General features: G+C 38.4%; 2 protein-coding genes across 3 annotated transcripts in view; one reads left to right on the forward strand and one right to left on the reverse strand.

Annotated features, from left to right (window-relative positions):
* hhat (hedgehog acyltransferase) overlaps positions 1-12,336 on the forward strand; it is a 251,337-nt gene extending 239,001 nt beyond the window's left edge. For both annotated transcript variants that reach the window (XM_087991309.1, XM_087991308.1), the window contains one exon: positions 5,099-12,336. Coding sequence is in view for 1 of the 2 variants with exons in the window: in XM_087991308.1 (XP_087847434.1) it covers positions 5,099-5,184 (86 nt within the window). In the remaining variant the exon portion in view is untranslated. The remainder of the gene's footprint in view (positions 1-5,098) is intronic.
* Positions 12,337-12,442: 106 nt separating this feature from the next.
* The window catches only part of kcnh1a (potassium voltage-gated channel, subfamily H (eag-related), member 1a), a 284,348-nt gene continuing 269,101 nt past the window's right edge, over positions 12,443-27,689 (reverse strand). Inside the window, exon 11 of the mRNA XM_043695750.2 lies at positions 12,443-14,225. Within this exon, the coding sequence (XP_043551685.1) occupies positions 13,380-14,225 (846 nt within the window). The 3' untranslated portion in view covers positions 12,443-13,379. The remainder of the gene's footprint in view (positions 14,226-27,689) is intronic.

Raw genomic sequence — 27,689 nt, forward strand, 5'->3', positions numbered from 1 at the left:
CCAATTTTGGAATGTTTCTGGTGTTTTCTCCTGTGAAGATAGATTCAAAGTCTCTGCTATTTCCTTGCTTCCCATTATTAAATCCACAGTCTCACCCTCCAAAGAACAAGTGCTCATTTTTGTTAGTTGTTTCCTATTTATGTACTTATAGATGAATTCACTGTTTGTATGTTTCATGATGGATTTCTGTCATCCCATCTAACCTTCTTTTGTCATTCTTTCCTGGCCATCCATAACTTCCTTAGTTAGCCACAGATGGTGCAATCTCCTTGTAGACTTCTTTCTCAATGAAACATATTGTTGATGACAATTAAGAATTATCTCCTTAACTGTTTGCCATTCCTTCCCTAACATCTTACTTTGTAACCCATTTTTCCATTCCACTTTAGCCAACTCTGTCTTCTTAACCTTATGTTTGAGACTCTAGTTTCAAACCCACATTTCTCACCATCAAACTGAAATTCTATCATGTGATCACTTTTGCCAGGTGAATCCTTTACTATGAGGTCATTAATTAAACCTGGCTAATTAATGTAAAAGTATGGTATCATTTTATTTTCTGAATTTTAGATTAGGGGTTAATATGGAAAAATGGAAGTTTTAAAATAAAGAAGTTTGTAAGGAATTTCTGAAATTACTGAAGTTCATTATGTGTGATATTTACATTGCTGCTTTGTTTAAGCAATGTGAGACTTGGCTGGTAACATGTAGTTTATTGGTTTGTGCAATTTTGACCAGACATAAATACAAAGGTCATCAGCCTGCTGACAATTCTCTGATTGGTTCCTGGGCAGATGAACAGTTTTTTAGGTATGAGCAATTCAGTGAGAAGCCCTTGAACTGTTGGAAGGGCAGGTGATTTAACTGTTTCTCTCTCTGTAGTGTAATACCTGAAGCCTGAAAAAAGCCAGATTTTCTCCCACCAGTTGCTGTAAGCTGTTGGTTTAGTCAGAAACAATCACCCAGTGCCTCCTGCGAAAAAGTGAAAGAAGCCAGCAAAAGGAGATTGAAGATAAGAAAGTCTTGGCAACCAAAATTATTGTCCCAATGAATTCTGTGGACTGGTGCTATTGAATTCTGCTTTCCAATTTTTTTCTCTCCACCCATAAATACTACTTTAATTGTTTGTGTTTTTATTTTTGGGATTTTGTTTTAAAAGAGACTGAGATTTGTTTAACAAGTAGAGCCGTACATTGATCATTCATAGCTGTTTATTTATGATTAGAATTTACTTAATAATAATTTCTGTTTGTTACAAATAAATACAGGAACCAGATCAATGTTTTCTGTGAACTCGATTCAAGCGAACAGGTAAACTAGGGACTTCGCATACTTTGATTAAATCCTTAATTTTTTTAGCAACCCAGGAGTAGCAGGACTTGAGAATTAGTGCACTTTGCTGAGCAGATCTTAACATTCTTTATTCTAGTCAAAAATATCTTGTTGCTTGGTATATTGTTCTCAGAAGTTGTTCCAAATATAATTTATGATTTCATCCTCTGATCTGTGTTTTCCAATTTGATTCATCCAATTTATTTCAGATTAAAATTCCTCATAATTATTTCAATTCCTTTTTTACAAGCCCACGTTATTACTTTGTTTACACTCTATCCTGCAATATCGTTATTACACTGAGGACCTATAATGTACCTAGACAAGTGCTTTAATTCCTTTTCTTATCATTCATTTTTATTTCTTATCTAAGCTGATTCTATATCTTGATCCTCTGAATGAAGATCATTTCTCATTGCTCTACTGAATATCCTTTATTAACTGAGCTTTCCCTCCCTTTTTCCCAGACATTTCAAAATGCCCAATACTGTTAAGGATTTAGGTCTCAACCATGGTCATTTGCAGTCATGTCTCTGTGATGGCTATCATAATCATCATCATTTACTTCTATTTGTGCAATCAACGTTTCCAAATTGTAACAATGACCATGTGCTTACAGATACAGAGCCTTAATTCTGTCTTCTTACAATATTTCCCTATCCAGACCTCATTTTCTGAGGCATTGTTATGTTCGAATACTCTGTTCCTTCTTCTACCCTGCACTATTGTCTTGTCCTTTAACTTTCCAAATGTTCCCTTGTCTTAATTTTTCCCCTTCCCCTCTCCACACAAAAAAAGGGTTGCTTTAAAAAACAGTTCACTAGGACACTGATCTCAGCATGGTTCAACTGCAGACAACCCCTATAGTATTGGTCCCTCTTTCTCAATACTCATGTCAGTTCCCCATGAATCAGACCTATTTCTCCCATACCAATGTTTTAAGACACTCATTCAACTTTCTGATATTGTCTACCCTATACCAGTTTGACTCAGGTAGTAATTCAAATATCATTACCTCTGTGGTTCTGATTTTATTTAAATTTAGCCCATAGTTGCTGATACTCCCTTAGTAGATCCTCTTTTTAGTCTTACCTGTGTCATTGGTACCCACATGGCCTTAACAACTGGATATTTTGCCTCTCACTTCCACGTTCTCTCCAGCTCTGAGGTGATCTTTTACCTGGCAGCAGGCAGGCAACATAGCCTTTCACACTCAGCTCATGTTGCAGAGAACTGTATATGTTTCCCAACCATGCTGTCCCCTATTATAACTATATACCTACCACTTGACTCCACTGTGGTGTGTGGACAATTTACTCATCTTCTTTGCAATCCCTGCTGTCATCCAAACAAGCTAAAATATCATCAAAGGTGTTGGACCATTGCAAGGGCTGACACTCCTTCATTGTGACATTCTGGATCCCCATAACTGCCTCTCTTACAGTTTCACCCATGTACCTGAACACAAACCAAATCTGAAGAGCTAGCCAAAGGGGTATGATTATCTTCTGGAACAAGTTGCCCAGATAAGTTTACAATTATAGATTGGACTCCAGCTCATCAACTCTAGCCACAGGTTCCTGAAGCTGCAGACCCTGAGTTGTAAATGATTCAGTTCTGGAGTCTATTCACAAACTGAGTTGCAGCCAAGTCAGAATTCAATGCACGACAATGTAAAGCAACTGTTTGTAAGTACAGGAAATTTTCGTACATCGAGTCTTTAAAATTACACCCTTATATGAGATTGCATTTGTAAGCATGAATGTTCATAAGTGGTAAATGAGGGGCCCCCTTTACTAAGATATGGTTGCCATGGATCACAAATTTCCACCAGTATCTGTATGCTGCAGCTGCACCACAATATCTGACCTACTCTTAGTTTGTTTTATTCAACTAGCTAGATCTCATATTTACAAATATTACTCAACTGATATCCAAAATTATGTGTTTAGCTAGTTTCATTATAAATCTAGTGGTGCTAAAGGGAATCAAAGCCATAATGCCCTTCAGCCAGTGAACTCTGAGCCTGCCTGTGGTGTGACAGTTTGGTTTCCTTCTCTTTTTTTCAAACACTAGCACACCCAGTTTGCTTCTGCTTTCTATGAAATCGTCATTTATTCCCCAACTGTTTCTCTCTTTTATCTTCACTACTGCTGCAAGTCCTTACCCTTCACTGTGCTCGCTCGCTCTCTCTACCCTCCTCACCCCGCCGCACCCCGCCCCCCCCCAAAAAAACCCTCCAATCCCACCCCCTTAATTCTCCACTGCTGCTGTTGTCTCCAATCAAGTCCTTATTTTTTCTTCTCTGGTCTAGGTGCAGTTCCAACAGTGGCCAACACTCCTGATGGTGCTGCTTGGATTAAGGAATTACAAGCAAACTGATTGCACAGTAGCTCCTAGAAATTGGATATTTCCTTTATAAGGGAAGATGATCTGACTGCAGCTCACCAGTGACTTAATTGCCACATCTGGTCAGGGCTTGTGGAAGTGGCCACAGCATTATTGTCCCAAAGTTTTCTGACTTGTTCAGGGCCTCCATGACCTCAATTGAATTTGGTTCTCTTATCACTGTGAAGGCAACAATATGCAAATGTCGTGTTCGTGTCACAGAGTCATAGAGATGTACAGCGTGAAACAGACCCTTTGGTCCAACCCAACGATGCCAACTGGATATCCCAACCCAATCTAGTCTCACCTGCCAGCACCTGGCCCATATCCCTCCAAACCCTTCCTATTCATATACCCATCCAAATGCCTTTTAAACGTTGCAATTGTATCAGCCTCCACCACTTCCTCTGGCGCCCATTCTATACACGCACCACCCTCTGTGTGAAAAAGTTGCCCCTTAGATATCTTTTATATCTTTCCCCTCTCACCCTAAACCTCTGCCCTCTAGTTCTGGACTCCCCAACTCCAGGGAAAAGACCTTGTCTATTTATTCTATCCATGCACATCATGATTTTATAAACCTCTATAAGGTCACCTCTCAGCCTCCAACGCTCCAGGGAAAACAGCCCTAGCCAATTCAACCTCTCTGTATCTTCCAACCCTGGCAACATCCTTGTAAATCTTTTCTTAACCATTTCAAGTTTCACAACATCCTTCCAATAGGAAGGAGATCAGAATTTCACGCAATATTCCAAAAGTGGCCTAACCAATGTCCTGTACAGCCGCAACATGACCTCCCAACTCCTGTACTCAATACTCTGACCAATAAATAAAAGCGTACCAAACGCCTTCCTCTCTGTCCTATCTACCTGCGACTCCACTTTCAAGGAGGAATGAACCTGCACTCCAAGATCTCTTGGTACAGCAACACTCCCTAGGACCTTACCATGAAGTGTAAAAGTCCTGCTAAGATTTGCTTTCCCAAAATGCAACACCTCGCATTTACCTAGGGCTTAGCTCTTCAAAATAAAAACAGCTTCCCTAATGTTTCTCTGCTTTTGTTCAAGACAATGCCATGGCATCCTTTACATCTAGTTAAGTGCAGGATTATCTCATCTGAAATTCAGCATATCTGACAATGTAGCACTCCATTAACATTATACTTTGCGCTTATAGAATGGATCTTGGAGCCAAGACCTGCTGACTCAGAAGCAAAAGTGATTTTAGAGGCACAATGCAATTGGTGACTGAATTCAATATAAAATCTAATTAAGCATGCCAAATAAAATTTATATTACCACAACTGTGAACAGTATCTAAGGATAGGAGATCCATGTATTCCTTGTAATCAGCACTGCTTATTATTTTTGTTTTGCAGGTTGGCCATGGATACCTGTAACAGTCCTGGCATATTTCTACTGCTATGCCCAAGTGGGAATTGAATATGACCGAGTCAAAAATTAAATCTTCTGTTAACCGAGCTATACTTTACTAGTATAAATATTGATCGTGTTTTAAAAAGAGACATGCTGTCAAAGCTTTTCATCAACACTCAAGACAAAATCACAAGAATAACACCTCTCAAAGGCAACAGTTTATTACCTCAATCAATCAATCCACTTGCCAGCAATTCTGCATCGCATGAGATATAAATTGTTGATCCATTTCATGGCATTAATCAAGTTCTGTACTGTCAAGCAACTAATAATACTAAACTTGAAAAAAATCTCGTTACTGTTTTATATTTAAAATGCAAAACTTAATTTGGATACCTTTTGGCTGCATTTTCATCTTCAAATTTGCTATTTGGGTAAACTTAACATGTGCCTCTGCTATGCATAGTGTTTGGGGAGAGAACTGCACCAGAAGTGGAGCTGCATCGATTTCCTTGGGGGAAGGAGAGTTTGCAGTGCATACCATCCGTGACATTCTTTCATGATAATAAAGGAGAATGCTGTCAAGTTTGTGGCACTGCTTGCTTCCAGACAATCAGGTAATCTGTGCAGCACTTTTGTGCAAATAAATGATTCCTTGGTGTGTGTAAGTTATGTTAATATAAATACAGAGGAACCTCGATTATCTGAATATCGGATTGTCCAAAGATCTCTATGTCCCGATAAAAACATTACATCAAAGAGGTGTTACCAACACTGATCGCAACTTTTGTTTACAATGATTAAAAGTGAATTTGGCTTACAAATAACAGACGCCAAGAACAGTCCTGGACATTGATGGGAGCCCAGGCACCGTCACCAGATGACTGACCTCCTGTCCCCCTCTCTCTCCCCATAATTTCCCTGGAGTTCTACAGGGGGGTGTATCCTATACACACTTTCGCCAGATAATCTCTCCAACATTGTCTTGTACAGGGCAGAGTGTGAACTTGTCAAAAAGTTGTGTGTGTGGCTGTGTGCATGTGTGTGCGGCTGTGTGCATGTGTGTGCTATTTTGAGACTCACGCACCCCCCCCCCCCAAAGGCAGCAGCAGTCTTGCTGTTGTTGTCCAATCCGGCTGCTGTCTCTACTCCGTTACTTCATTTTGTTCTGGAGTCCCATTTGGGGAGAAGAGATAAGAGGCATCTGACTGCTTCATCCGCTGACTGGAACCGTGGAAAGTTGAAAACATGCAGCGGGGTGGGGGTTTGCGCTGTGTGCTGCTGCCTAGTCTCCTGAACGGGGAGCAGACTCAGCAAGCGCTCAGTCTGGCAATCCCATTGAAGTGAAGCAGCGGCAGCGAGAGGCTTCAGCAATGCTGCTGGTCCCTTACACACAAGTGTATCTGCTCAGAAACAAACCCTGAGACAGAGAGAGGGAGCAAGGCAGGAACAGCAAGGAAAAAGGAAACTTAAGAAAACTCCGAGTCCCAGAGGAGAAACATTGAATCGGTTTTCCGAATAATCAATCATCCAAACGAAATACTGCCTGCCAATCTCGTTTGGATAATCGAGATTCTTCTGTAGTGGGTTCGATTAGCTCTGTTGGCTGGATGGTTGATTTGCAAGGCAGAGTAACACCAACAGTGTGGGTTCAATTGCCACGGCATCTGAGGTTACTATGAGGTCATCTTTCTCAGCCTCTCCCTTGCCTGTGGTGTGGTGACCCTCAGATTAAACCACTACCAGTTGTCTCTCTGTAGTAAAGCAGCCCTGTGATCCAGTAGGAGTATGGTGACTTTATTAGCACTTATTGACATAACTATTTTTCAAAAACACATTAAATTACCTGGTATTTAAATTCTTATTTTGGTGTCAATTAGTGAAATTAATGCAAATATATGAAATTCCCCTACCTAATATTTTAGTGAAATCTTGTAACCCTATTAAATTAGTGAACAAAAGGAAGGCAGAATTACACATATATAGTCAAGTGTGATTCTAAACAAGCAAATTGTTGTATTTGCTACATGCCACAGGCTAATTTACAGAATTCAGTTAGGATTCCGAACCTGTTTTATTAAATGAGATTAATCCAGAATAGCTGATAAATTAAATCTGGTTACCTAATCCCAAAGAAGATTTAAGGGGTCATATTCAATAAAAAAAACTTTATCTGTAGGAATTAACCTGAACTAGATTGTGATGCAAAGCTTAAACATTGCATTATCAGTGACAGCAGGTCAAAGAGTGCATTGGCTAGACATTCACCAGTAGTTTATCTTCTTCCATTTCGGTGCTTACATTCGAGTGCTTATATTGAGTGCTTATGGGGTGGCACGATGGCTCAGTGCTTAGCACTGCTGCCTCACAGTGCCAGGGACCCAGGTTCAAATCTGGCGACTGTCTGTGTGGAGTTTGCGTATTCTCCTAGGTCTGCGTGAGTTTCCTCCGGGTGCTCCGGCTTCCTCCCACAATCAAATGATGTATAGGTCACGTGAATTGGTCAAGCTAAATTGCTTGACCAATTCTTCATTCCTGAAGAAGGGCCTGTGCCCAAAACGTCGAATCTCCTGTTCCCTGGATGCTGCCTGACCTGCTGTGCTGTTCCAGCAATAAAGTTTCAACTTTGATCTCCAGCATCTGCAGACCTCACTTTCTCCTCAAGCTAAATTGCCCATAGTGTTCAGGTATGTGTACGTTAGGTGCATTAGTCAGGGGTAAATATAGGGTAGTAGGACAGGGGAACGGGTCTGGGTGGGTTACTTTTTAGAGGGTCATTGTGCACTTGGGCTGAAGGGCCTGTTTCCACAAGGTAGGGGCTCTATGATTCTATGATCACATCAGAAAACTCATATATTCATATGAACCAAATTTAACTGAGTCATGGCAAGCTGTTGCATTGCAATTGATTATATAAGAATAGTTTCTACCAGAAGGTAAATATATATCAGCAAGAAAATAAGATCTTCATTGTACTTGCTTCTTCTTTGTCTCACTAACCTCTAGCATTACATTCTCTGTTCCCTGCTCACTGAAGTTGCATATATGTAATCCACACATGGTCAAACATTAGACACATTTTTCTGTCTTGAGTGTGGGTAACCTTATCTTGATCATCCACACCATGGTCCTTCAGAGCATTTACTCCAGTCTTCAGCCTAGTGGGCTTGCCTTTACTTGATTTGACTCCTACTGAACTAAACTTAACCAAATCAAATTAGCAATGGAACATTCCACTGCACCTCACCATTAGATTTGGAGTCATCAAGGACCACACCCTTGAGGTCAACTTCCACTCATGACAGAGCTGAAAATGTGTTGCTGGAAAGTGAGGACTCCAGCATCTGCGGTCCTCACTTTTTCCACTCATGACACCCAGCTCCATCTCCATCTCCACAATGCCTCCACTTTTTCTTGTAGTTCTTGTCCAGCAACCAGTCTTACACACAGTTTCCATTGACTAAATCTTGGAAAGGTTGAAGGCTTGTCCTCTGCCACTGCTACAGAATTATAACCATGACATTATTTATTCTTAGGTTGAATCAGATTGCTCACAACCTTGTAGTCCTATTTCAACTTGCATTGGACTACCACGCCAAAGCTTTTCAGTGCCAAAGAACACCTATTTTTATTTCTAATACTGAGCAGGAATTTTCAGATGGTGTAATTTCCCACACTGCCATCCAGAGTCAGTGGGGAACGCAGCCTGAATTCAATGCTCTGAGGAGGTTCATTGACTAGAAGCAGGACTACATAGCTGACATAAGATGGATATGGTCCAGAGACAGCCCCACCAATAAACCTGCCAGCAGGGTCACTAATATTCTGCCCATTGTCCACCTCAAACCATTTGTTACTGGGACCCTTATCTTTGCCCTGAATCTCATAACAAAAGCACAGTGAGAAATGTAAACAAATTGCTTTGATAATATTGCAGACAGGAAATGCAAAAAAAGAGGGAGGCATGCTGGGAATAAAATGAAGGAATTTAACAACTCATAACTGAGGGCAGACCAAGGAATAGGAAGGGGAATTGTCATCTGGAGAATGGATTGGGATCATAGAATTAAAAAAAGAACAATTGTCGTAGTTAAATATATTTATGTTAAAGAAAACATATGACTGACAAATATTATTCCTTGAAATCAGGTGCTCTGCATGTGTATTTCCTCTCTTGATCCCTCTACTTGTCTGTACTCTCTTTTAGCATTGATTTCATCCAGAATTAAAGTTCTAAACAAATTTTGTCATTCTAATTTAACAATAAATGTAATAATGTTTCTTATTGGTTGTTTAGAAATCTTTTTTTCAGTAGCATTTTAGACTGCTTGAACAATTTCTGCATGAAAAAGTGTAAATACTCTTTGTGCGTACAGAGTAAATATTGTTCTGCCAGTAATGATTACTAGTTTGCATTGGTCCATTGGATAGCTATTGCTTTAAATAATTCTGAATGTTATCCTTTTCATTATTCTTAGTCATTTCCCATATTTGTTGTATTCATACTTTTTTTTAAAGAATATAGTTTTAATAGTCTAATTAAGATTGAGCCATCATTAGATGCTGTAAGCTTTATTTTGCATATAACCTGTCACAATTTATCTTATCTCAAACATTAAAAAAACTCATTCATTTTCATTAAATTGTGACATTATAACTTTCTACATAGGTCCTATTATGATCTTTCTCAGTTAGATCAGCTGATTTGTGCAGAACTTTCATTAGTTGTATTGTGTCCTTGCAACTGCCTAGAAATTGACTGTCAAACAATGCTTGCTGTTGTAGATTTTTTAATTACTTCAGAATGATATTTCTATCTTTTTAGTGAATGAGTGAGGTTCCCAAGGTGAATGGAGTATTTTTATATGTCAGTGTTAACTAATGAATAACATGAAGATGATATTATGCAGCACATTGTTTCAAAAATTAAATTTTAAAATGAAGGGCAGCATGTGACTATTTAATAAGCCGACGATCACTGATCTCATTGATTTATACACAAATCCAAAAGCTTATGTATAAAATACTCTTTATTGTTATAAATAAAGTTTACATATCTTTACAAATCAAATAATTTGTGCTTCATGTTTTTTTTGTTACTGTAATATATTAATATATATGATGTGCATAAATTATATGTAATTGATTTTCAATAAATGTTGCAAAACCGGTACATATGCCATTACTGGCAGCTTTTCTTGCTGACCACAAAAATAGTTCAGTACTTTTGCCATGCCCACAGGAGTATGTGCATAATTACACAAAATTAAAAGTAGTAGTCTTGAATCAATATTGTAGGTTATCTGGTGCTTCTTTGATGTGGGAAGAAAATAAGTGAAGCACATTCCTACAGGACCCTATTGAATGCAGTTTGCAGGTTCATGCAAAAAGCCCCTACAAATAAAGAAATTCAGAACGTTTTTCTTTAATATCAGAATTTTCACCAGTCACTTGTAACAATCTTATGAACCTGATTGCATCTTTAAATTGGTATTTTCCCCAAAGTTTAGGAGGTTTCACTCTTTAAGGAGAAGATTTGTTCAGCAATCTTCACAACTTGTAACTACTGTACACAGTATTAATCAGCCTCTGAGAGGTTAACTCAAATACCCTATACATCAAATTTCTTTTAAGTACATCTGTCCATTGCAAGTTGCTAATCTGAATATACATAGCATTTTGTTAAATTTGTGTCAGTATTCAGAATGGATTCCCAGAAGCAAGGTTAATGCACAATTAGAAAAGTCTTATCAATTCATTTCACTGTCTAACTTGTTTTAAGAAATTAGTCATTTATTGTTCTTTGGAAATCACAGCTTTTATATGATTTCAGCTAGCTGAAGCAATTTGAACTGAATTGTAAAAAATACACATTAGAAATGATTTAAAACTTATTAAAAAAATTAAAGCATTCTTCTAAGTACCTCTTATGCAGACCACATATATTGCATGGTAACATCAGCTAATTCATTGTAGATTAATTAACAAAGGCTACTATAGAAAAAATACATGGAAATAATTGTCGATATTTGACAAAGACTTTAGAATTATTTCAGTTACTAGTTAATGACAATGAATTAAACCACTCATTTTAACTGAGCAATGTAAACATCATTCCCGGTTTAAGACTGAATTCTTACAGCCTGTCGAGTGTAGCCTTTCAGTATTCAACTTGTACAATATTATTAACTGTGGTTCGCTGGAAAGAATTATATTTTGGGCAAACAACTTTATATAACAGCACTAGTAGAAACTTTTACATCATTAAACCATTTATCCAAACTGAAACTGATATTTAAATTGTTGCTTATAACATTCAGAAAAGCTGACATTACAAATTTATATTGTTCCCATCTGTTTTTAAAGTAAGCTTCCTCTGTGTTGAGATACATTACAATGTTGTTTTTATTAAAATGTTGTCTTTGAGCTGATACCTCAGCGGATGCTCTGTTGGTCTCGAACTGTTTAAGTCTCTTCTGCCTGTACATAATAAATCAGCACTGATTATGTTGCACTAGATACTTTGGATTACAAAAGTCTGTCTATGCTGCTACTGAATGAATTCTCCACAAGTGGTTTTTTGCTGTAGAACAGCTATTGTTTACATTCACTTTTATAGTGGAATAAAATGCTTACCAATTCTATCCCATTTCACTTTTATCTTGTGTGACCAGTGGAATCATGCAGAGCGATCTTCAGAAAATACATAGATCCTCTGGCATATTTTAAATATATGTGCACGCAGCCATTGTTTATGCTGCTTTTATTACTGTCTATTAAGTTTGGATTCTAGGAAAGTGCGTCAATAAGTTGAGTACCGGCATTTGTACTGTTGGATAAAAACTAATTGTGTCAGTGATGTCCAAATACCAAGAATGAATTGAAAATAAAAATCTGCCTCTTTTAGCTCAACAGAAGATTTCTGGATAAACAAGAAAAAACACTGGCTACTTGAGTGTGTCGTTAGAAGAAGGGAGTCTGATTTAGTGACATGAATATAAAAGTTGGCCTACAGATGTAAGTCTTTCAGAATTCAGCTTGGAAATTGATTAAGTATTCCAAGCTGTTGTAGCACACCTACAACTAAATGGAAGAAATAATCCAGAATGTCCACTTATGATCAATGACCGCAACGCAAAGGGCAAGATATAGGACGAAATGCAGAACGTATAGAGTCATACAGCATAGAAACAGAACCTTCGATCCAACCCGTCCAAACCGACTATAATCTCAAACTCAACGAGGCCCACCTGCCTGCACTTGGTCCATATCTCTCCACCCACCCACCCCCGTCCCCCAATCATCACCACCACCACCATCAAACATCTCTTATTCATATACTTATCTAAATGTCTATTAAATGTTGTAACTGTACCCGCATCCACCACTTTTTCTGGAAGAAGCACAATGACATGGCATAATTTTGTGCCTTTAGAAGTGAGAATGAGCAATTTTTAAAAAAACACAGCCAAGGTATGAGAAGACTGCAGGCAGAAACAACAGGAAAGGGAACATAAACAACTGACAACCCTTCTATGTTCTAAAATTACAAATCATTTTTACTTTTGAAATTTCTGTCCAAAAAAACTTTTTTTTAAAAAAAAGTGTACTGTTTGATTTGAATTGCTTCAACAAAGCAAAGGTTACTATGAACAAGAAGCAGATCCAAATCCAAAGCTGCAAAGCAGCAACATTGAAGTTGGTCTTCAGCTGTAACTTTCCTGCAATTAATAAATAATCAAAAATATATCGATGTCCTGGGAAAAATAAAGCTACATGGAGCATAAAGAAGTGATATGTTTTGTGTATAATCTAGAAAAAAAGTGATAAATATTTAATCTGAAGAAACACAGTACAGATCTGTAAAAACTCCAAAAGTTCCTTTGGTTATCCCAATTAAATAGAGGAGCTATGTGGACATTATGCTACAAAATAAGGAATCTTAAATTATCAATATTTTTTCAGCAAGTATTTCCATGAAATGTCATAATAAGCCACATGCAAAGATATTTATAGAATAACTGTTCGTAATTTTATGTCCTTAAAATTAATCAAAATATGCAATGTAGAAAATCAGTAAAAACAAAAGTAGTTTTCTTCAGCTGTCATTCTGTCAATGAGGTGCACATGTGTTTGTGCATTCCTCCCAGAAATCAGAAAACAAGAACAATTAAGTCCCATCATTTCAGCACTCTGGACAGCTCATCTTCAAACTGGATAATGTTTAGCAAATGACACCTGAATTTTCCCATGTTTGATTTTTGTCACTTAAAGGCTCTTCAGCTAGAACTGTTGGTCTTCCTTATCAGATTCTGGGGTTGTTGGTCTTGATATTTCAAATATTTCCTGTGGCGAATTTGAGGATCTTGCATTTAATATTCTCAGTATTTCTGAAAGTTGTTTTTCAATATTGGTGATCTTGTTATTCAGGGACTTTATGTCCTGTTTCAGCTCACATTTTACTTCTAAAATGGTTGCTTGAAGGGTTTGTTCAGGAATTGGATAAAAAGTGTGCTTTGCCTCCGTCTGCACAGGGCTTCGGTCCTGGGGGCTCCTTGTTTCTCCTGCGTTGTCTAATCTCAGATCGCTCTTTGTGATACCACTATCACATGAATCTGTTTTTCTCAAAGACATCTCCTCATGTGTTTTAGTTCTTTCTGGTAAAGTCTCCATCGATTCTGCCTTTGACACTTTATTCCAGTCTTCTGCTTTAGAAGTAGAATCTTTAAATTTTGACCAACCCTTTCGCTTACTGGATTCACCAGATTGTCTAGCAGCTGCAAATTGCTCAGATGTTGGGGCCTGCAGTTTATCCTGATCTGATGTCTCTGATGTCGAGGCTCTAACCACTTGTGAAGGGACTGGAGTTGCTGGACTTTCAGTTACTGTAACTACACTGGTTGTTGCTGCAGCATTTGCTACATGGCCATCTAACTGTGCAATGCCTTTCTCGATATCATTAACATCCTTCAATCTTTCTGCTGCTAAACGAGCCTCCTTCTGTTGTCTAAACCTTTGAAAAAGTCTGCGTACAGGATGGTCGGGAGGCAGGTTTAATGGAGCCTCATTCTTTCTCCTCATTCTTTCTTCTTCTTCACGCTTCACATCACTGATCTTCCTGAACACAATCTACATAAATGAAAGAATTAAAAATTAGAGATTAATGATTCAGTCATGATATGTTACATATGCAGTGACGTAAGGTGACGTGAGCACTATACATTACAACACTTCATTGTGATGTAATTATCACCCATGATTCTTGCTTATGCACCTATAAAACAGAACTTGGCCTTCAATCGGAAACAGATAGAACTCAAAACTTTCCAAATAAAACCCTGCTTTATGTGTAAAAGGTTACTTCCTAATTCATATGCAATCAAAAATGTTGAACTGTGGTTCAAGGCCACAAAGTTATTTTGCTTAAGTATTTAAGGGCCTATATCTATTTTCAAAAGGTTATGTTTCAGTCTGAATAATTCTTTAAAAATTACTGCACTAATTGTTAGATTAATAGTGTCTGATTTTAGACAAAAGTTCAAAAAGACAATCAGTACAATGAAAGTAACTTCTGGTTGTGCACTAAGATCAATCAAACAATTGGATGTTTTTTTAAAAAAACTAAATGATTTTCTTTAAGGTTCTGGAGTCTCCTCATAATTAGCAAGAGTTTATTTGTCACTGCATATAACTTCTTAATAATTTTATAAGCTAAATGATACATGCCTAAAGATGAGCAGGAAAAGAAAGGCCTGGGTTCTCATACATCTTTCGACAGTGGCTAGACAAAGTGATAACGCTGTTAAAAAGCTCACAGGTCCTATTGCTATTTCTGATATTCAGTCTGGATTTTGGGGTAAACATATCAAAGTATTCACATACACAACACTATTTACAATAAATCAGCCCAGCATATATAAAAAATTGCAGAGGCCAGGTGACTGTTGCAACACACACAAACTAAATAAATACGTAAATGATTTACTATACCTTTAACATGAATCTAAAACTATCAAATCAATTGTCTGATCATTGAACTATAAAATAAAATTGTACCATCCAACCATACAGGTACCATATACACAATCCACTGATTACTTAGGCCTCAGTCTTATGGTCTTTTACAAAATCTATTTTTATCAATCTGCCCTTCCTTACCATGTCCATGTATCAAACATTCCTCTGTTGCAAGTAAAAATAGGCACTTCTCAGAGGCCGTAAATGCTATCATACAGTTCCTCAGGAAATAGTGACACTTTCCTTCTGGATTTACCACATCCCAAGAGTGGGTAATGGTATTTCATTCACTTCACTGCCACTGGCTGTGTGTCTAATTTTTATCTTTCTCTGGCTAGTGGGGTCCTATTAAATCTTCCCTAATATAATTACCTAACACCATACACTTATCTTTATAGCTTAGCTTGACCCATCTTATTTGTACCAACACCTTCAGGTTTATAAATAGGCACAGGGCAGAATCCTTTGTTCTCGATCTGGGCACTGACTCTGAAGACATTTCTGCGGGAAATTGACAATGCCAGGGAGCACATTCATCATCCAATTAAGACGATTCAATCATAACTTTCAATATATATTTGAATAAGGACTAAGTAGAAGAATCAGGAAATGAAACTAATTGGAGAGTTGCTTCAATGAGTCAGCACAGGCATGATAAACCAAACATCTTTATATTGAATCAACCAGCAGTTTTAAAGAAATTATATTGCAGTGTTCAGCTGAAGACAAACTTATTTTGATTTGTATTATAGGATAATAATTTGCTGTGCTTCATTCAAATGATGATACTCAAAATGCTCAGTTAATGAAGTACCAGCACCTTGAAATCAATTCATCAGGTTCCTTAGAACATCCGGCAAGAACTATTCATCTAGATAAGCTTCAGACATATTTATATCTGACTAAATTGCAATTTCAGTTGCAATTAAACATTTTCAATGCCTAGAGCTGACAGCAGACATTGATGAGGTACATATTTAACTCCCACTAGCTTCCTATGACTAATAAGGAATGAGAAAGTTTGACCCATGCAAACCTTCTCTTCCTGTTAATTAAAGTACCTTGTAAAAATGACAAACATTTAAAATAAATACTTTCAATCTTATTATCAACCTATGAGGCTGTGGAAGTATATTTAGAGTAATACATTACAGCAACAAATATCCTGTGCTGTAGGACTGGATGAGGAAAGCCACACTTAAGCCACAGGCACATCAATCGACTGGAATTCCAAAACCAACATTAGAAATGGTAATGATGCCTACATATGATGAATGTTGGTGCATGTTTTAAGCTAACAATGGGGACTTGGCTGAGTGGGCTTTATTACTTGGAATTTTACAATTCAGATAGAAGCATCAGTCATTTGAAAGACACCATAAATACAATCGTCTTCCTCGCTTTATGTCCCAATCAAAATGCACCAAATTATATTCCCCAAGTAGAATACTTCTTAAACAAATATTTTATAGCAAAATAATATAAATTCAGTGCTCAAAAGTTAAACGGCAATATAAAAACAAAAATAGGTGCTTCCTTTTTTTTTATATTGACTTGTCACAAAAGTAGAAAAAAGATCAAATATGATCATAAATAAGTGGAATGCAAATAAAGAGAGCTGAGAGTTACTTCTGATATATTTCAATATCAGCAGAACTTAATTACCAGATCCATAATTTTCACAGAGCCAGTCACTGAATTAATGCACATGTAGCTTTAAAACATATTTTAAGTTGCTGGGACAAAATATGCTCCTGGTCTTATTAAGTCAAGTCAACTTTTCTTTTAATTCTCTCATGTTAAATTGGAATCACTGGTGAGGCGAGCATTTGTTGCCTATTCCTAATTGCTTTGAACTGAGTAGCTTGTTGGCCACTTCAGAGGGCAGGTAGGAGTCTATGGCATTGCTGTGAATCATATACAATACTGGGTCGAGATGGCAGACTTCCTTCTCTCAAGAGGATTGGTGAACCAGATGGTTTTTATTGACAATTGTTGACAATATAGAAACCATATCTAAGTCTAGTTTCAATTCCAGATTTTGTTAATTGAATTTAAATTCCACCAACTGTCAAGGCAGGATTTTAACTTCTGTCTCTAGTGTTTTAGTGAGGACGTCTGGATTACCTTAGTGACGTTATCACAACGTCACCATCTTCCCAGACAGTTGTTGTTCATATAAGCTAAATTCTACTTAATCTAGAATACTGTTCATTAATGTAATTATTTTATTCACTCATGAGACAAGGAATCACTGGCTAGGCCAGCAATTATTGCTCCTCCCCAGTTTCCCAGAGGGCACTTCAGAGTCAACTACATTCCGGATGATGGACTCACGTGTTGGCCAGATCATTACATCTAATATAAATCAACAATTGCTTTATTGCAGTTCTGCTCTTGCAGGAATGCAGTTCAGTTCAAATTCTGTATGAAGATAATTCAGATTGTGGCACATATGACATTTTAGTGCTGGTACTTAGAGAGAGAGAGAAGCCTTTGTTACAGTTTCTGGATCAAGGTCTTGTTTTCACTTTAAGATCCATCAACGTGCACTTATGAAATAGTGATAATAGCACGACTTACTATCTCTCCTGACATTAACTCAATTTTCTACTCATGTTATTGTAACTGATTTTGTACAGACCTTTCCTAATACACAGGAGAACTCTTTGCTGCTGTAAAGATACAACCTACAACGTGCCAGAGGGAAAGTGGGAGAAAGAGGCAGAAAAAGAACAAAAGAAAGAATAAGAAATAAAAGAGAAAAAATAAGAAAGTATAGTGAAAGGTTTATGTGGTGAAACAGAATCAAGTTAGGCCTTGTGCCTTAGGCTTCGCCACATTACACTCGCAATGTCCTGAAATTATACATAGTCGTGACAGCTTTGTTTGTTAATTGACTCTCCAAGTTTCTATTACAACAAATCTTGTTCCACATGCCAGCTGACTACAAAGAAAAATACTTAGCATTAAGGAGGCATTCTAAATTTTACAAAAAGCCCATTCAAACAGCACAATTCAAACAGGCAAAATATCTAAGTCATACGTGCATATACTAAAGTCGAGAGTCTGGTGCTGGAAAAGCACAGCAGGTCAGGCAGCAGCCGAGGAGTAGGAGAATCGACATTTCGGGCATAAGTCCTTCATCAGAAATTTCCATCAGACATTAGACTTCATATGCACACCACTCCCCGCCACCTCCATATCCCATCCATGTCAATCATTCAACTAAAAGTCTTCTACCCATCTCCAATAGCTCTCCAAATACATTATGCCACCCTATGCCTCTCTACCCCCTCTACTGACCCTCATGTCCATTTTCAATACTAAGCCCCCTATACCCTTGGCCTTCCATAGCCTTTATGCCAAATTATTGGCTATCTGCAAGTACCCTTGCACAAAAGAGAACAACATAATTATTAATTCTTAAAAAATCTAAATTGCAGCTAACACTATTATGAAAAGCACTGTCATTCATGAAAGTACATTCTGACAGAGTTTTGACAGATTTTCATTCTTGAAAAGTCTTGACAGGTCTTCGAACTTTCTGACAGTTTGACACTTGAGACACTTCTTGACAGCTGACACACCTTGATATGACTTTTCATAATGTATCTGTTCTTGATACTTCTTGACACTTTATGCACAATTGTCTGCATAGTAAATAATTCTGAACAGTACATGACAGCACCCCCACATCCAAAGGATATACAAATCCTCTCACTTTAAACATGTCCCCCAAATGTTGAAATGCCCCATCCTAGGGAAAAGACAACTACCATTAACGATCTATGCCCCTCATTACTTTATAAATTTTTATCAGGTCGCTTCTCAAACTCCTATACTCCAGTGAAAAATATCCCTGCCTATCCAGCCTTTCTTTATAACTCAAATTTTCCACACCCAGCAACATCCTGGTAAATCTCTTCTGATCCCTCTCCAGCTTAATAATATCCTTCCTATAACTGGGTGACCAGAACGGGACACAGTACTCTAGAAGAGGCCTCATCAACGTTCCGTACAGTCTCAATATGATTTCCCCACTCCTATACTCAAAGGACTGAGCAATGAAGGCAAATGCCTTTTTAACCATCCTGTCTATATGTGACAGAAACTTCAAAGAATTATGCACCTGAACCCCTAGGTCCCTCTGTTCTACAACACCAAGGTCCTACCATGAATTGTATAAGCCCTGCCCTTTTTGTTGGACCAAAATGCAATACCTTGCAATACCTTGCATTTACCCAGATTGAACACCATGTGCTATTTTTCAGCCCATTGACCCATTTGACCAAGATCCCTTTGTAATCTTAGAAAACCTTTTTCACTGTCTACTCTGCCACCAACATTGGTGTCGTTCGCAAACTTACTAATCATACCTTCCATATTCTCATTCAAATCATTTAAGTAACTGATGAACAAAAGAGGACTCTAAACCAATCCCTGTGGAACACCACTGGTGACAGGCTTCCAGTCTGAAAAGCAACCCTCCACCACCACACTCTGTCTCCTGCAGGTAAGCCGATTATATTGGCAAACTCACCCCGAATCCTTTGTGACCTAGCTTTATTAATTAGTCTACTGTGCAGTATCATGTTTATTATGTTTCTGCTATAATTTCCATTCATGGTGACAGAATCACTCTCTATTATATGTTCAGTCCTTCAGCCATTGTGCTCAATCAATCCACTGCCACTTACAATGATACATCAACATATTCACCTTTCTTTCCACCTCTTCTCTGATTTCCCTCCACGATCCATTTTTTCATTCTTCTGCTGATGCCTTTTACAACTCCCTTTGCGGCAAAAGTAGCATCCATTCCTTTGAATCTTTCCCCATCATTATCCAAGGTCCCAGAAGTTACTTCCATGTGAAACAGTCATGTCACAGTACTATCTCTAACCAAGGAAACTTTTCACAACTACTTACAGCTCAAATGTCCCCAAACTCAAAAGAGCAAATGTGATTCAGGTGAGTACTTTACAAATGCTGTCCTGTATGCAACTGTGAACCTGATCCCTTTACAATTTTCTACCTCAACAGCCTTCCCATCCCCATTCTGATCTCTCCTATCTTTCACCTCCAACATTACTTACCAAGTAATAGTTAGCTTTTTTATTCATGGGAATACTATGCACTAAATGCTGACTTTAGTAAATTCAGCTATTTATCCCCATTTTATTTGCATTAAGGACTAAGGATGGATGAATCCCTCAGTGTTTAGGGGATACAAAAGAGGTGGCGTAACCAAAACTCCAATAGAGTTGCTTTTGTTTTTAACTGTTCCTAAGCAAATGCAAACTGTGATTATAATGAATCCTAATGGTCTTGTTATGTTTAATGCAAGACTGTCAACTGGCATTGTGTAATATTTGCATGAATCCTACTGAATGAAGAGAAGTAAGCCAATTTACACCCCGACCCTTAAACATTTTAGAATACCAACAAAGGTTTTTATTTTAACCTATAAAAAATACTGTAAATGGCTGCCAAGAAGTGAAGGAACAGGATTGATTATATTTTCCAGAACTGCATCTAGTAGGAACACAACGTCTCTCTCCACCAAGGAATAATTATGATATTTTAAATATAGAACTCTATAATTCACAATGTGCATAAGTAGAACATTGGCATATTCTTCTCATAGGAATACGTGTGATTGCCTCTTAGCTCTTACAGAAAAGGATGAATAATTGAAACTATAAATAATGACCAATTTTAGCAATATTACATGGCTAAGTATAATCAAAATTAGAGCTTTCGTAAATTCTTGTTTCCAAATGAATTACACATTCATTTGTTACCTATTGGCTACTGTAAATGAAATTTATATCTAATTCATTTTAAAGCCTGTACTTATTGGTATTTCTGTTATCACAAAGAAGTCCCAACGTCTCCTTTCTGACTACCGGTACTTCATTAATTGTTTCAAATAATTTTCATACAATTTGGTGGTCAGATTCCTCACAAGAACATGCGTATCAGCAAGTTTTCAAGTGAGATTTCTGATAATATCAGTATGCACAACTGCAGAAAATATTCAAGTAATATATGAACAATTATCTGCATGATGGTGCTTCTCAAAACATCCATTTCAATTCCAGAAGAGGGGGAGAATGTTTCAATGATTTTTTTTTAAGATGACCTGTTTTGAACAGTTTAATATCCTAAACAAACATAATAATTTGCATGTATAATAATGCCGGTCATGACATCAGGGTGTCACAGAGTAGTTAAAGGATCAGCTGCCATTTTTGTTTTCAGCACTATAGATTTAAGCTGACTTGCCCTTTCAGAAAATATTGGGGTTGCAACACAATAGAGTTGATCAGAGATCCTGCAACAAGTTTACAGTGCATCTTCATTTCAATTACTCCCAGATTACAATTTGTTTATAAGAGGGTTTTAAACTTTTTCTAATAATAATGGAACAGCCTTATAGAAAAATGAAACTGAAGGATGTAATTTAATGAACAAGGAATAGAACAATGAATTAAGTCAGAAATAACGTTTAGGTACTCAGTGTATGTTTTAAAAGATTAGAGATTATGCATTGGATTTCCATGAAGTCAGGGAAACTCTGTGGAAGTGTGAAAAGGGTGACCAGGATTCACAGATCCCGAACCCCATTCTCAGGATTTCACATTTTTGCCAAGGCCTTTTAAGGGTATGGGTTAGATTGGGTCACGAGGTAGTATTCTGCAGATTCTGACCTGTTTGGCTTGATCGTGAGGATAAGATTTTCCTACTCCATTGTAATTTTCAGTGAGTTAGGCCACCTTTTAGAGAATTCATGGTTCATGGGATCTCAAATATAGAACCTTCTGAATGTTTCCCCATACAGACTTTACCACAGTCCACCCCCCCTGCCCCTGTAAACTATGGCACATCTGTGCTCATACTATATCAAACTATGACCCCAACTATGACAATAAGCCTCAGAATGCATTTCTTGCAGAAATCCATTCGGGTGTTGAAACAGTTGTACCCCAGAAAACAAAACATTGTTTGCTTGATAGCACTCTGATCTGTGCTGTCAATTGTATAATGTTTCTTGAGACAGGTTTCAAGGGCTTGCAGGTTCTGCTAGTTATATTTTAAAGATTTGGTCCATAGTAAAAGGAGTTTTTTTTGAAAATTTTGAATGAATTATTCTTTAAAATTTTAAAAAAATGCTATTTTTACTATAGCATCCATTGGTTCTATACATTGGATGAATGAACATGGATGTGCTGTGGCTAACAATGGGGTGCGTCAGGCCATGGAGGGTGGGGTGGTGGCATGGTCTGGCATATGCCTTATGAGGGCACATGGGAGTTGGCTACATGGGCATGGCTTGGCATGGAGGGTATGAGGAGCCACACGGTGAAAAGTGGGATATGGAGAGCATAAGAGGCCATGACAGATGGATGATAGAGTATGATTTGTATCTGCTAGGTGAAAGGCAATATGACAGTATGGAGGGAGCATGATGATTGTGTGGGTGGCAGGGGCTGTGAGGGGTAAGGGCTAGAGGGCCTTCCTGTTGTTATTACAGCCTGGATTAAGTCCCAAAGCATTACGGAGGGGCATTTAAACAACCTGCCTCATCAGCTAGCCATATGACTGCCTCCAAACTCTTTCCTGGATGGACTGGCCCAATGACAGGCCACAGCCACATTGCTCTCCCTCCCAGTGACAATGAGAAGCACATCTCTGGAGAATTTGCTCATGCATGTGGAATTGGGAATTGTCCAGACACCTATTTCCAATAGTACGTGGTGGGTCCATGTGCCACACGGAGTCTGGCCATTACTGAGGCATGATGTTTAGCCAAAAAATGGCATGCTAAAGAAGGGAAGTGGCCTGGGTTTTGGTGGAGATGGGGGGACGGTGCAGTTATAGAGGTGCCAGGCAGTTGTCCATAAGAAACGCCAATTTCCCTGTCTAAATATGTTTTTTTTACATATTGAACTCTTTCAGTTCAAGATCACCAAACTAACCAGGAATTCTAGGCTGATCTACTTCCATTAGCAATTTGGTTTACCTTGTCTCACCAGGTGTCATTGAACTTGCTCAGATAGTCATTAAATCCAGGGACACAGGAAGTCCACATTCCTCCCTCCACGAACTTCCGAAACTGCTGGCATTACATGAGAAAAGGCTGTGTTCCTTAAAACACACTGCAGGATTTCTCATGCAAGGCCATGAACCAGTATATACTCCAACTCTAGTGCAGAAAGTCAGTCTGCATTTTCAATATTTATACTTTCCAGTACCCTTTGTTTAGTTTCATCTAAAATAGAATTTCATATAATTTACAGCAGAGGAACAGGCTATTCATTCCTACTTGTCTATGTTGGTTTCTAAATTCCACTGAGCTTCTTCTCAATCTATAAACACAATTTCACCTTATCAATACATCCTTTGATTTCTTTCTCCCACAGCTTATTCAGATTAAATATTGAAAGCACTTATCACAGTAAAACAGGTAAGTAATCTGTTGCCTTCAAGTTGAAGTAAATTGAAGCCATTAACTTTCTTGTTTATGGAAGTACAGTTGGCAATGTTTAATAGATGTTAGGTCTCTGACAATTACCTCCTATAAAAACATTGTGCACCAAATAAATCCTTCTCATTTGGTGGGATAACATGTTGATTGAGAAAGATCTACATTTGACCCTCGATTATTTGCTAAGAAGAGCAAGCAACTAATCCACTAAGATCAGGAAGGTCACAATTCTATGCCCAGGAGACAGCGAGGACTGCAGATGCTGGAGATTAGAGTCGAGAGTGTGGTGCTGGGAAAGCACAGCAGGTCAGGCAACATCCAAGGAGCAGAAGTATCGATAGTTCGGGCATAAGACCTTCATCAGGATTTTCCTGCTCCTCGGATGCTGCCTCACCTGCTGTGCTTTCCCAGCACACACTCTCGACCTACAATTCTATGCCCAGGCTGCAATGATCAGAGAGGATTCAGATTCAAAGAAAGTAAATGGCCAAGGTTGCAGTCTTAATTGCTATCCACTAACCCTTCTGAAAGTGGATAAATGGTCGACTTTGGGTGAGGATGGGATTAACCGGGATGTGATGCCCCTCCAAGGTGAACAGCATTTTGCCATTCCATAACCTGTCTAATAATGAATTATCAAAGTACTGGAGGGTGACTGGCACTTAGCGAACAATGGAGTTGATTGTGCAGTCTTTTAAATCTTACCTATTTATATCAGTAAGGAGTCAATTACTTTAGAAGCGAGGGGAAGAGCAGATAATCAGCAAAAATCAGAAAGCATTGTAGTGATGTTTTGTGTAAATTTAAGTACAGAACTACAGTACTGTCCTATTTTCATAGAACCATAGAATCCCTACAGTGTTGAAGCAGACTATTCGACCCTTCGAGTCCATACTAACCATCTGCTTTCCCTACGTTGTTTGTATTATTGAAGAAACTTGATTTTAATTATTAAAATTTAATGCAATGATACTCCTAACAACACAATAGTTGTGCCATTTTCTCTCACTCAGGTTGGGCTTAAGTTTTTTAAATAATTAAAACATTGTTGCTAATTAATCACTTATTTACCTTATAGTTTAAGTAAAAAAAGATCATGCATTTTCTCTATAATTAACATACTCCTCTGAACATTGTAAATTTTAAAATCAATGACACTTTTCCTTCTGTTTCTATACATAGCTTCACTGTAAAGGCAATGTAAATTAGATAATAATTATATGATGCAAGGAATTCTCCTGGATCAATTGTTGTTGAGACATCATAGTGACTGTCCTCATATTGTTCATTATCAAGTCAGTTCAAGTATCTCCAAGGATTCAGCTAATTTTATGAAATCGATTGCTTCACTGTTTTTCTGATGTGGTTAATCCTGTCTATCAAAAGGAAACAGGAAAATCCTCACCATTAGAGAAACAATATGCAATTGAAACTGTGACTATAGATGCCAAGAGTCAAGAAAGCTAATGTTATTTTGTCCAATAAAGTGCTGTTTACCACATTTGTAATCTAATAGAGTCACAGAGCATGGAAACAAACCCTTCGGTCCAACTAGTTCATGCCGGCCATGTTCCCAAACTAAACTAGTCCCACCAGCCTGCACTTGGCCCATGTCCCTCCAAATCTTTCCTGTTCATGTACTTATCCAAATATCTTTTAAATGTTGTAACTGTCCCTGCATCCACTATCCTCTCGCAGTTCATTCCACACAGGAACCACCCCGTGTAAAAAAAGTTGCTCCTCGTCCTTTTCAAAACTTTCTCCTCTCATCTTAAAGATATGCCAATTCGTTTTCAACTCCTGCGACCCTAAGGAAAAGACCCTTGCTATTCACTGTACCTATGCCCCTAATGATTTTATAAACCTCTATAAGGCCACTCCTCAACCTCCTATGCTCTGATGACAGAAGTCCCAGTCTATTCATCCTACTTGCTTTTATCACAAACCCTCTATTCCCGGCAACAACCGATAAATCTTTTCTGAACCCTCTCCACTTTATCCTTCCTATAGTAGGGTGACCAGAACTGCACACAGCACTGCATAAGAGGACTCACCAATGTTCTGTACAACCTCAACATGGGCATCACAACTCCTATACTCAAAGCAATGAAGGCAAGCACGCTAATCGCCTCCTTACATATATTTATTAGCAAAAAAACCTTTTTTTTGACATTACAAAAATATAAAGTTATAGAAAATATAACAAATACCAGTATAATTTTAAAAAATGCAAATTACAACTACCGTCTTTCAACTACTAACCTATCCTATAAAACAAAACAAAACCAAACACTGTGCAAAACAACTCCAAAATAAGTGACTAAAAAGAACACACAAGAACACAAAATAAACAAATAACAATGCTTGGCACAGAGCTCCCAAACAAAAAACGGGAGTGTTGTATATTAGATTAGATTAGATTATTTACAGTGTTGAAACAGGCCCTTCGGCCCAACAAGTCCACACCGCCCCGCCGAAGCGCAACCCACCCATACCCCCTACATTTACCTTTTATCTAACACTACGGGCAATTTAGCATGGCCAATTCACCTGACACATCTTTGGACTGTGGGAGGAAACCGGAGCACCCGGAGGAAACCCACGCAGACATGGGGAGAATGTGCAAACTCCACACAATCAGTCGCCTGAGGCGGGAATTGAACCCAGGTCTCTGGAGTTGTGAGGCAGCAGTGCTAACCACTGTGCCACCGTGCCGCCCATATATATACCCATATTAACCCAGGAGTCCCCCTTCCATGTCCCAGGGCTCAGCAAACCTAACCATCCTAGTTAAATGAATGTCCTGGTTAAGATAGCAGACAAAGCTGTATCTAAATAACTCAAAAAGGGCTGCCATGTATTATTAAAAAAAATGGTCTGTTGGGTGGTGTATCATATTTGTGAAAAAATCCAAGGGAATGTGCTCTATAATTAACTTTCACCAACCCAGCAAGCCTGGCGGGTTCTCAGACACCCAATTCACCAGAATATTCTTCCGTGCACAGTAAGAATATTGAACAGCTTCTTCTCAAAAGATGGTAAATTATTATCTAAAGATGATAAATTCGGTAGACCTAGAAAGAGAGGTGTCAGGTCTACTTTAATGTCGGTCCTCAATACCCTCCCTATCTCTGCCACCACATCACCCCAATAAACAGGGATCCTGTGGCATGTCCAGAAGCATGTCGGTGAGAGTACCGACATTTATTTTACATTTGGGGCACATTGGAGATGCCCCTTTTTAAACTTCACCAGATGGTTCGGTGCCAAATGAACCCTGTGCAGAACTTTTAACTGCATAGCCTATGTCCTAATACAGATTGAGATTTTTCTCCCATATGTCCTCCCATGTTTCCGAAGAGATCTCCACTCCTAGCTCTTGCTCCCAGACTTCACAGAGCCGGTTAATATCCTGCCAGGCCCTACCACCCAGTAGGTGATAGAGGGCACTAACTGAAAGTGTGCTTGTGGCACTTGGCAACAACTTCTCTGTATCAGGCTTATAGGGTTTAGCGAGAAGCGTAGTCTTCTTCTGGATGAAATCCCTAATCTGAAAGAAAAAGAAGAGATCTCTCCTGGGCAGCCCATATTTGCGGCTCAATTGCTCGGAAGACGTCATAACCTCCCCCTCAAACAAGTCTCCCAAACTAGAAACTCCTCTCGCTGCCCATAGTTTGAACCCTGACTCCATCATCCTTGGTTGAACCCTGGCATACCAACTATGGGGGTGAGGGGCGAAGTCTTGGATAAACAACCCTCACTCTGATGCATCGCCCTCCAAGCCTTGACTGTACTAATCACAATGGGGTTCCAGCAATGGTCCATAACTATTCTCATCTTATCCATGAATAACAGGTTAATAAGAGGGCATTTTGCCTTTGGAGGCCTTTATATCTAGCCATATTGAGCCTGGATCATTACCTACCCAATCACAGGCAAAGGACAGCAGGGAACTCAATTGATACCTCCTGATGTCTGGGAAATCAACTCCTCCCCCTCCTTGAGGCAACTGCAATTTAGTAAGTTTGATGAGGAACCGCCCACAATGCCAAATGAAAGAATTAAACCAACCCACAAGCTTC

Source organism: Chiloscyllium plagiosum, unplaced genomic scaffold, assembly GCF_037043375.1.
Source record: "Chiloscyllium plagiosum isolate Xiang-an unplaced genomic scaffold, Cpla_swu_hap1 HiC_scaffold_10, whole genome shotgun sequence".
Taxonomy (NCBI): domain Eukaryota; kingdom Metazoa; phylum Chordata; class Chondrichthyes; order Orectolobiformes; family Hemiscylliidae; genus Chiloscyllium; species Chiloscyllium plagiosum.